This window comes from Hipposideros armiger, unplaced genomic scaffold, assembly GCF_001890085.2.
Source record: "Hipposideros armiger isolate ML-2016 unplaced genomic scaffold, ASM189008v1 scaffold_867, whole genome shotgun sequence".
NCBI lineage: Eukaryota > Metazoa > Chordata > Mammalia > Chiroptera > Hipposideridae > Hipposideros > Hipposideros armiger.
In genome coordinates, this window is record NW_017732217.1 from 493,892 (window position 1) to 504,858 (window position 10,967).

Here is a 10,967-nt window from a genome sequence, read left to right on the forward strand (position 1 = left end):
CGCCCTGCTCTATCTTTTTTCATAGCACGTACCCTCCTGTGACACATTAGACATTGATTTGCCTGTTGACCAACTTAGGGATGAGTTGGTAAATTAGTGGGTGAACCCTCTAAACCTGTCTTTCTGGGCACCTTGTTTATTCATTCATTCATTCACTTGGCAGGTACTCACTGGGCTTCTGCTCTGTTCTAGGTCTTGTGGTGGGCATTGCTGGGAACACAGGCCTGGTCTCTGCCCTTACTGTACCCACAGTTACCCAAGCTACAGCCTTGGGCATTGCTTTAAACAAGAGAGGAGCTGCCCAGCTCTGAAAATATCTCCCTGGCTGTCATGTGGAGGATGGGTTGGAGGGGGTGAGAGTGGTGGCTGGAAGCCCAGAGAGGCAGCTGGTTTGGGGACCCAAGTACAGTGTATAAAAGGGAATGGGACTGGACTAGGGCAGGAGGCCAAGTGGACAGGCTTGGGGCCGGGGGGGGCGGTTGTCCAAAAGAGGGCCAAGGGCTCTGGCCTGGGGAATAGTAGGGCTGTTTCTGAGATGGGGACCCAGAGGAAGAACAAATTTGGGGAGAGATGCTGAAGCCAGTTTGAATCACACTGGGTATAAGGATCCCCAAAAAGGTGTACAGCAGGCTTTGAGGGTGGAGACAGTTCAAAAGGAAAGAGGTTTGGGTGGGAGACTGAGATATGGGGGTCATAAGTTCAGGGGTGAGGACCAAGGCTGTTGAGGTGGGCGAGGTGGCCCAGGCAGGGTGTGAGGGGAAGCTCAGAGGGCCCAGGACAGAGCCCTGAGGAATCTAACATTTAAGCAGCAGGTAAAAAGAGGAGGAACTGGCAAAAGAGCTTGAGAAGGTGAGATTGGAGAGTTAGAAGGAGATCCAGGAGAAGGCAGTTTCATAAAAGCCAAGAAGTGGCCAGGTCCCCAGGGTCCAGGCCTCTCTGAGCATGTCTATCCTTCTTCTGCAGATTTGAGAGTCTGGACCAGGAGATGAACAGTCTGATGGGCCGTGTCCTGGATGTGAACCACACAGTTCAGGAGCTGGTGGAAGGAGGCCACCCCAGTTCAGATGAGGTGCGCTCCTGCCAAGACCACCTCAACAGCAGGTAGGCAGAGCCTGGGGCTGGAAGTCCTTCTAGGTATATCTTTCCAGCTTTCCTTTTCTTATTCACTCAACCACGGAAATCAAGAATGTGCAATTTCAAACCCCTGAAATAATAGCCATTTAGTAAATCAGCAAAATCTTTCTAAAAATGGTAATATCCAGTGCTAGTGATGATGTGGTAAAATGAGGATACAATACACTTCAGTGGGTTTTTAATTTATTTGTTCAGAAATGATTTATTGAATACCTACTGTCTGCCAGGAATTTTTCTAAGCGCTTTATATACCTTGTTTTCTCTCCTAATAGCCCAATTTTCATAGTGAAGATTCCAGATTCGGGACTCTTTAAAAATAGCAAGAAATTAATTACTCTCCATCTGGAACACTACAAGTGTGGGTAGGGTTCACAGATGAAGACACAGATCCAGAGAGATGAAATACTGAACTTGATTACTCAATCTAGAAACTCAGCTCTGTCTGAATCCAGAGCCAGGGCTCTTGGATTCAGTCTTCCTAGCAACCCTATGGGGCATAATTACCGCATGTTAGAGATGAGGAAACTGGGGCTCAGAGAGGTGAAGAAACTGGCTCAAAGTCACACAGCAAATTAGGGAGTCAAGTCTGGATTTGAAGTAGGATTTGCCTGACTCCAAAGACTGTGCTCTTAACTGCTATGCTGTAAGATCCCAGTATCCAGTGATTCTAAAGCCTTTGTAGCCATGACAATCCCAAGCATCAGGTCCTAAAAAGGATAACAAAAAGAATGATTTACAGCCTTTACTGAGATTATATACCAAGTGCTTTAGCCACATGATCTCATTAAACACTTAATGATGTGGAAAATTATTATCTCTATTTTCCAGATGAGGAAACTGAGGATCAGAGAAGGAAATGATTTGTCCAAGGTCACATGGTGAATCTGGCCAGAACAGAACTTGAACTTGAGTCCTTCAGATTTCAGAGTCCTAATCTCTGCCCTATTGGTTGTCCATTCTAAAGCGGGCAGAGAGACAGTTAATAAGTAAACTAATAAATAAACAAGATATTTAGAGAATTGTATGGATTTATGCAGGAATTAGAGGATAGTGACCTGGCAGTTAGCACAGATAGTGACCTGGCAGAGGCCAAGTCCTGAGTCAGAGAAGGGCTTGATACATTCCAAAGATCATCCCCACTCAATAACAGTAGCACACAGGTACTGTTCGAAGAACTTCATAAATCAGAACTCATTTAATCCTACCAGCACTCCTGTGAGGAATGTGCTATGCTATGATTGTGTCCATTTTACTGATGGGGAAAGTGAGACACGGAGAGGGTTACTAGCCAAAGGGTGCACATCTCGGATTTGACTCCAGGCTGTCCTACTAGAATGCTATGTTTGTAACCTGACACAAAGCATCACCTAATTTTTCCATTAATTTATTTTGGAGTAAAACAGGTTTGCCTTTGCACTGCTCTATCCTCAGTACCTAGTTCATAGTACTTGATCAATCACTATTCGTGGGACCCAACATATTATCTGATGTTTGTTGTAAGCCAGCATTTCTCACACTCTTTGGTCTTGAACCCTGGTACTCTTTTAAAAATTATTAAGGATTCCCAAAGAGCTTGTTTTAGTGGGTTATATCTATCAATACTTACTATATTGGAAATTACGCCCACCCGCAACTAAGACTGAACTTGGCACCTTGAGCTGAGTTGCCACCCGGATGGCTCAGTGGATAGAGCATGTGCTCTTAACAACAAGGCTGCTGGTTTGACTCCCACATGGGATGGTAGCTACGCTCACCTGCAACTAAGATTGAACACAGCACCTTAAGCTTAGAGGCCACGAGCTGCCTACAGGCAGCCACATGGCAACTGGCGCCCTCCACAACTAAGATTGAAGAACAACAAATTGGCTGGTCCCCCTCTCCAATTGCCCAATTTAAAAAAATTTTTTTTAAATTAAGTCGTTGAAAAATAATAATGAACATATTGTGATAACTTTTTTTTAATGAAAAATATTTTTCAAAACAAAAAATGTAATGAGAAGAGTGGCATTGTTTGGCATTTTTGCAAATCTCTTCAATGCCTGGCTTAAGAGAAGGCAGCTGAGTTCTCAGGTCTGCTTCTGCATTCGGTCTTTGTCATGGCAGCCCTGGAAAACTCCACTGTACACTCTGGTGACAATGAGAGTGAAAAGGCAGATAGAGTCTTAGCGTTATTTTAAAGATAGTTTTGACCTCGTTTAGATTTCATTTTGAGAACTGCTGGTCTAAGCAAATGTGCGGATAAGGTTCCATCTTTACACAGGCATTAACTGGGACTCAGTGAGATAAAGTGACTTTCCAGGGTCACCCAGTGGTTGGGTTCTACCCTGGGTGGGTGGGTCCTCCCCTGGGTGGGTGGGTCCTCCACGCCCAAGAGGAGGCCCTGTCCTCGTCAAGCCGCCCTCCTTCCCCTGTGCAGGTGGAACCGCATCGTGGAGCTGGTGGAACAACGCAAAGAGGAGGTGAGCGCAGTGCTGCTGGTGGAGAACCACGTGCTGGAGGTGGCCGAGGTGCGCGCCCAGGTGCGCGAGAAGCGGAGGGCTGTGGAGAGCGCGCCCCGCGCCGGCGGCGCTCTGCAGTGGCGTCTTAGCGGTCTGGAGGCGGCTCTGCAAGCGCTGGAGCCGCGCCAGGCGGCCCTCCTGGAGGAGGCAGCGCTGCTGGCCGCGCGTTTCCCGACGCAGGCGACACGGCTGCACCAGGGTGCAGAGGAACTGGGCGCCGAGTGGGGTGCTCTGGCCAGCGCGGCTCAGGCCTGTGGCGAGGCGGTGGCGGCGGCTGGGCGCCTGCAGCGCTTCCTGCACGACCTGGACGCTTTCCTGGACTGGCTGGTGCGCGCCCAGGAGGCGGCGGGCGGCGACGAGGGACCCCTGCCCGGCAGCTTGGAAGAGGCTGATGCGCTGTTGGCGCGCCACGCGGCGCTCAAGGAGGAAGTGGACCAGCGCGAGGAGGACTATGCGCGCATCGTGGCAGCCAGCGAGGCATTGCTGGCGGCTGACGGCGCGGAGCTAGGCCCAGGCCTGGCACTCGACGAGTGGCTGCCGCACCTCGAACTTGGCTGGCACAAGCTGCTGGGCTTGTGGGAGGCGCGCAGGGAGGCACTGGTCCAGGCGCACGTCTATCAGCTTTTCCTGCGAGACCTACACCAGGCGCATGCTGTGCTGCACAACCAGGTGCCAAATTGGGGGCTAACAGAGGTGGGGGTCCCGGGCCTTGGGGGACTTCCAGGACAGGGAAATGAATGGAAGAGTATGTTTGCGGATCACCCCTGGGCTCGTGTTTTATCGGAGGTAGGTGGGAGTGGGGAGGGTAGCTGGTATGGATAGTTGGATTTGTGGACCATCAAGTGTGAACATGTGTGGGTGGATGTGTGACAGAATTTGAGAGTTATGATGGGTGGGTTGGTGTCTTAGCTGAGGTGACTAACTGGGCTGTCCTGAGTGGGTAATGCACTTGGCTATTCATTGGAGTGGCTTCCTGGGTTTGTTGTTATTTGGAAGGAAATAAGAGGTTGATTGGTGGTGATTAATGGGGTTCAAAGAAGATCTTCATGCGGATAATCTTTATCCTCTGTTAGGATAAAGAGGATAAAGATTGTGGAAGCAGGTAATTCAGGCTCAGAGGTTATGGGGATCAATGAGTGATTGTGGATTACGAGATCTGACAATTAAGTTCACGAACTCATCCTAGAAAAGGTGCCACATACCTCATTTGAATATCACTACAGTCACCTTCAAAGTACTCCCCTTGGGAAGCTATGCACCGACGCCAGCACCTAGTCCACCCTTCAAAGCAATTTTGGAACTCTTTTTCTGGAATGGCCATCAGAGCTGTCATCATATTACCCTTGATGTCCTGAATGTCATCGAAATGTCTTCTTTTCAACATGTCCTTTATCTTTGGGTAAAGAAAGAAGTCATTAGGGGCCAGATCAGATGAGGAGGGAGGTTGTTCCAATACAGTTATTTGTTTACAGGCTAAAACCTCCCTCACAGACAGGGCCATGTGAAATGGTGCATTGTCATGAGGCAAGAGCCATGAATTGTTGGCAAAAAGTTCAGGTCATGTAACTTTTTCATGCAGGCTTTTCAGCACTTCCAAATAGTAAACTTGGTTAACTGTCCAGTTGGTACAAATTCATGATGAATAATCCCTCTGATATCAAAAAACATTAGCAACATCACTGCAACAAGTTTGTGAACTTACTTGTCAGACCTCATGTGAGGTCATGGGTGCCTAAATTAGCAGATGATCTTATTGGGGCTGGCAATTTGCAGATTCTCCTGAGGGGTAACTGTGTGGCTTGAAGTAACTGTGCATGGTGGTTCTCTGGGAACAGCTTATCCAGTCTGGAGATTATTCTGACATGGGAACCAAGTTTGGGTTTTGGACAAGACAGAACACCCCATTTTCAGATTGTCCAAGAGTAGGTACCAGTTTTGTGAGATCATGTGAGGAAGAATGACCATTGGTGCTGGTTATCTAGAGAATGCTGACCCAGTTTGAGGATTATCTGGGAGGACAGACTGGGAGCCTTTAGAATCATGAGGTTACTAAATTTTGGAGCTGAGGTGGCCTTGAAAGACCCTTTCTGACACATGCATTTTATCAGTTAGAAAACTAACCCCAGAGAGGGAAAGAACTTCCTTGAGGACACACAGCACCCAGTTCAGTCTTTATTAATGAACCAAATATTCACTGAGTGCCTCTTCTGTGCCAGGCACTATTCTGGGGCTGAGTACACGTAAGGAAACAAAGTACAAAATCCCACTCTCACAGGGCTGGCATTCTAGTGTGTGTATATGGATGTGGTGGAGGAGACGATACACAAGTAAATGTACATAGGATATTATATCAGGTATAAGCTACAAAAAGTAATAAAGCAGGGTAAAGCGATATGGCTGGAGTAGAGGGTGATGTTTTTGGCAGGGTGGTCAGAGACCTGAAAAAAGTGAAGGAACCAGTTCTGGGGATATCTGGAGGGAGAGACTGCCAGGCAGAGGGACCAGCATGAGCAAAGGCCCTGGGGTAGGACCATGCCTGGCATGTTTGATGCTAGAAGCAGTGGGGAGGAGAGTGGTGGCAAGCCAGGCTGGAATGGGGCCAAGCTGACTTGTGTGCCACTCCTCCCCCATTCCCAGGAGATGGCACTGTCGGGTGTGGAGCTCCCTGGCACAGTGGAATCTGTGGAGGAGGCATTGAAACAGCACCGGGATTTCCTCACCACAATGGACCTGAACCAGCAAAAGATGCAGGTGGCCGTGCAGGCTGCCGAGGGCCTGCTGAGGCAGGGCAATATCTATGGGGAGCAGGCCCAGGAGGCTGTGACCCGGATGCTGGAGAAGTAGGTTCCTCAGTCCCCAGGGGCAGAGGGGAGGGCTGAGGAGGCAAGGGTTCTCTGTTTCTTTCCATAACAATTTCTGCTCCCTGCCCCTCTCTGATTTCTATTTAGTTCCATATTGGTTTCGATTTGATTTAAATTGACATTTTGTGAAAAGGTAACTTGCAGTTGTCAAACTGAAAAATACAGAAGGATATATGAGAAGTTTCTCTCCCCAGCCTGCACTCAGCCTGGAATAGCTAGACTGGCTGTTAAAATGTTACTATATTTTCCTGGGTGTCCCGCATCTGCCCTGCTGTTCTGCCCCCTCACTGGGAGCCCTGGGACATCCCCAGATCCAGCAGCTACCAGCCAGACACAGGTTCTGTCCCAGCTTTCCAGATGAGACTGTCCCCTGCCTTGTTAGTTCTTGAATATTGAGAATGAACACCTCTGCTGGGCCCCCCAGTACTCTAGGGAGGGTGTAGGATGTGTGTGTTTGTGGGTCACCATCTGTCTGTCCCCACTGCCTGTCTCTTGTCCACCCTTACGCTAATCAAGCAAAGACATTTAATGAGCATGTACTGTGTGCCAGGGACTGTTCTAGGCCCTGAACAAAACAGCACCCCCTCAAAAAAAAAATAATCCCACTCGAGGAGTCCTTTATAGGGTTTCTTGCAGACCCACTTCTTTGTCTGTCACTCTCACTGTTTCTGCCCCTCCTGGTGACCCCAGCTTTCCCTTCTTTGACCTGATCCAGGCTGGAAGAGAGCCCAGCATCCCTCCTTGTGTTTTCCAGTCTCCTGATGGAAAGCACACCTGGTCACTCCATCGCCATCCACGGCTCCGAGACCCCAGCCTTTGCCACTTTTCTACCTGTACCCCTCTGAGCTGTTCCTGCCCTGTTTCTGTCCAGGGCTCAGGCATCTTTTCCCCCTAAATTCACCTAGGACAGGGCTGGAGTTTTCTAAAGGAAACTTTTATGGGTATTCTTGTCCTGAGGCTGTAAACTCATGATCTAGTTCCCCAAGCTCCTGGCCTAGACCCTTTCTTTGTCCCACGTTTCTTGAGTGCCTGCTACATACCAGTCTCTGCAGAACGAGGAGGAGGAGCCTGGAGGACTGTTCATTCTCAGATTCAATCCATTATTCCTTTTCAGTCATTAGTTGCTCCTTTCATTCTATTGTTTATTCATTTATTCTTTAGCCAAGTAAGGTGGAGTCCTTTCTCTGTTGCAGGCCCTGTGTGGGGCACAGTGGTAACCAGGACAGGACATGATTCCTGCCCTCACAGAGCTCACACACTATCTGACAAGGATGACCTAGAGTAGTCAAGGCCTGGACAGGGGAATAGCAGGGGGCTGGGGGAGCTGAGCGGGGGCATCTACCCCAGGCTTGTGCTGGGTGAGGCTGGAAACACAGCAGGAATTGAGACAGACCCAATTCTTGTCCCCATCCCAGGTCCCAGTTACTTACTTGTCTAGGGATGCATTTTCCACATGGCGAAAGTAATAAAACATCCTCTCATTGGTGGGCAGGGGCTGCTTTCCACACCCCCAAGGGGGACAGAACCATGCAGAGTCGGGGTGGGGGCTGGGGCCCTGGGGTCAGACAGGGTCAGGTTCTAGTCCCAGCTCCACCCCTCAACCTGTGAGATTTGGGGTAAGTCACTTAGACTCTCCATGGGCCTTGTCTCGCCTGGAACCTGGCACAGGTGCTCTTATCTGCACTTTGCACATGAGACTCAGAGAGGGTCATTGACTTGCCCAAGGTCACAGCCAGGAAATGTCCCAGCTGGGATTCGAACCCTGCTGTTTTTTTCACCCTCCTGGAGGTTTTCCTCATCTAAGGACTGATACTTAACAAGTTGGCTAGTAAAGGCCTAGAGCAATTGATTTCAGTTCAATTTCAGAGGCATTTCCTATTTCCTGGCTTCTGATCTGAGTTGAGGCAGGAAGGAGTCAGTCCTTTGCTTGTTTGTCTCTGGTCTTTCCTGTTTCTCCTTCCAGCTGTGCCCTGATTCTCTCTGTAACTTTCTCTCACATGCTCTGTCTCTTGGCCTCCATCTATGTATTCTCTCTCTCTCTCTCTCTCTCTCTCTCTCTCTCTCTCTCTCTCTCTCCCCCTCCCCCCCTCTTTCCCTCTCTCCCTCTCCCTCTCCTCTCCCTGCCCAACCCCACCCCATTTTTCCTTGTCTCCATCTGCTCTCTCTTCTTCTGCCTCTCTTTCTCTGTCTTTCTCAGATACGTTACCTTTGCCTGTTATCCCTCTTTCTTTCTGCCTCCATGTCTCTCTTGCATTCATTCACTCATTCATTAATTCAACAAATATGTATTACACACCTACTGTCCACTGTGTACCAGGCTCTTTTTCTAGGCATTAGGGATATAACGGTGAACAAAACAGACAAAAATTCCTGCCTTCATGGAATGACATCCTAGTGGGGGAGACAGACAAGATAACTAAGTGTGTCAGATAGTGTTAAGTGCAAAGGAGAAAATGACAAAAGGAAAGAAGGCCTGAAAGTGTTGAGTGGTCAGGAGGGGCCTCACTGAGAAGGTGACATTTGAGTGGATGTTTGGGGGAAGAGCATTTCAGACAGAGGGAACAGCCAATGCCAGGCCATGGGGTGGGAGTGGCTTGTTCAAGGCACAGTGTAGTGGGATGCCCCAGCCCTCTCCACTACGCTTCTTGGGCACTTTGCCCTGCCTGTACTGTAGGCAGGAGGATAGGCTGCCTGCAGCCTGGGTCCAGCCTGGCCAGTTCACTCAGGCCAAGGGCCTGCCCCTCCTTGCTGACACACTTGCCCACTTTCCCTGTGGCTCCAGCCCCTTCTCTCCCCATGCCCTGCTCTATTCCCTCTCTCCAACTCTGTTGCACCCTTCTGGCTGGCTGGCTGGCTGTGTCTTTTACTAATGGTGTCTTGTCACTTCTCTGCCTCTCTGGGCTATCCCTGCCCTGACTCTGTCACTTCCCCTCTTCTCCTCCCTGTGCCTCCTCTCTCTCTCCTCTCTTCCTTGTCTACTTCTCTCTCTATCTCTATCTCTGTTTCTCTCTGGCACTAAACCTGCTTTATTTATTTCCTTGTCTTTCCCGATTTTCCCTCTCCCTGGGCCTCTTTCTCTTTGTCTCTCTCTCTCTGGGTCTCTGTCAGTCACATTTTCTTGAGGTTTCTGCTTATTTCTTTGTCTCTGGTCTTGTATCTATGTGTGTCTGGCTTTATCTCTCTAGGCCTTTACGTCTCTCTCTCTCTCTCTGAGTCTATGTCTCCCTCCCGATCTCTCTTTTTCGCTAGACATCTCTCAGTCTCTAAGTTTTGTCTCTTAATATCTCTTAACTCTGTCTCTGTTATCTCGCTCTCTGGGTTTCTTTCTCTCCTGTTCTCTAAATGTCTGTATCTCTTTCTTTTCAGATGTCTGTCTCTCTCTCTCTCTCTCTGCCCCTCTCCACCTCCATCCTGGTTCTGCCCCACTGATGTTTCTTTGCCACTCCCCTCATCCTGACCTTGCCCTCTCCTCCTCCTCGCTCTTACATATGCCCCAGGTTTCTAGCCTTGCCAAGCCCGACGCCCTCACAGCCCTACTGCTAGCGCCCCGACCCAGGCTTCCCCCAGCCCCTATTTCCCCATCCCCAGGAGCCAAGAAAACCAACTACGGGCCCAGCAGTGGATGCAGAAGCTATATGACCAACTTGGACTGCAGCACTTCCTCCGAGAATGCCACGAGGTAGGAGCTCTAGCAGCGCTGGGCAGTGACTTCTTTCTTTGGGAGGGAAGTGCTCCAGGGCAGAGGGGTGGTGGGGGCGGGGACGCCCCGTCTAAGTGGGTCGCGGAGCGATGATCACTCCGCGCCGCCAGGGGGCGTGCGGAATCCTGTCTCAATGCGCATGCTCTGCAGGGCCCTCCTCGCATACGTGGGCTCCAGGGAAGAAGGGAGGGGCCCCAGGAGCCCCTGGCAACGGCGCGTATCCGAGCCTACGGGTTCCGCGGGGACGCGCGCCGAATTCACCTTTCCCTCTGGTGATTTGTGAGAAGCACTCTGCTGGGTAGGGGCGGGGTCGGGAGGAAGAGGCGTGAGTGGACCAGTGGCCTAGAGTGCATCTTCAGTCACAGATGGTCCAGAAACCAGCCTTCGCCTTTTAAAAAGTGTGCAAGAATCAAGCTCTCCCCATTTTGAGATGATCTATACACCCGTAAGGATCATCCCCAAATCAGATTCCTTCCTTATTAGAGAGGGTCAGGAGACCGCTGCCTTCCTCTTCTTACCCTGCATTCCATAGAAACTGTTCTGGACCCTGACTACATAAGAGAATGGCCCAGTAAACATTTTCCTAACCCCCACAGAGATGGTCCCAACCTTATCCGTCTACTTGACCCAGAATCATTTCCCGCCTCCCCCCATGATGATCGAGTACCTAAGTTTCCCCCAACCAAAGATGGTTCAGGAACCAGGCTCTGATCCTTCCATTAAAGGTGGTTTGACTCTCTATGGTAAACCTCATGGGAGACTTCTGTCACATAT

At 49.9% G+C, this 10,967-nt stretch overlaps 1 protein-coding gene across 1 annotated transcript in view; it reads left to right on the forward strand.

Moving 5' to 3' along the window:
- The window catches only part of SPTBN4 (spectrin beta, non-erythrocytic 4), a 75,602-nt gene that overhangs the window by 30,145 nt on the left and 34,490 nt on the right, over window positions 1-10,967 (forward strand). The window contains exons 15-18 of the mRNA XM_019629776.1: window positions 964-1,101; window positions 3,551-4,301; window positions 6,270-6,472; window positions 10,082-10,172. Of these exons, the coding sequence (XP_019485321.1) occupies window positions 964-1,101; window positions 3,551-4,301; window positions 6,270-6,472; window positions 10,082-10,172 (1,183 nt within the window). The remainder of the gene's footprint in view (window positions 1-963; window positions 1,102-3,550; window positions 4,302-6,269; window positions 6,473-10,081; window positions 10,173-10,967) is intronic.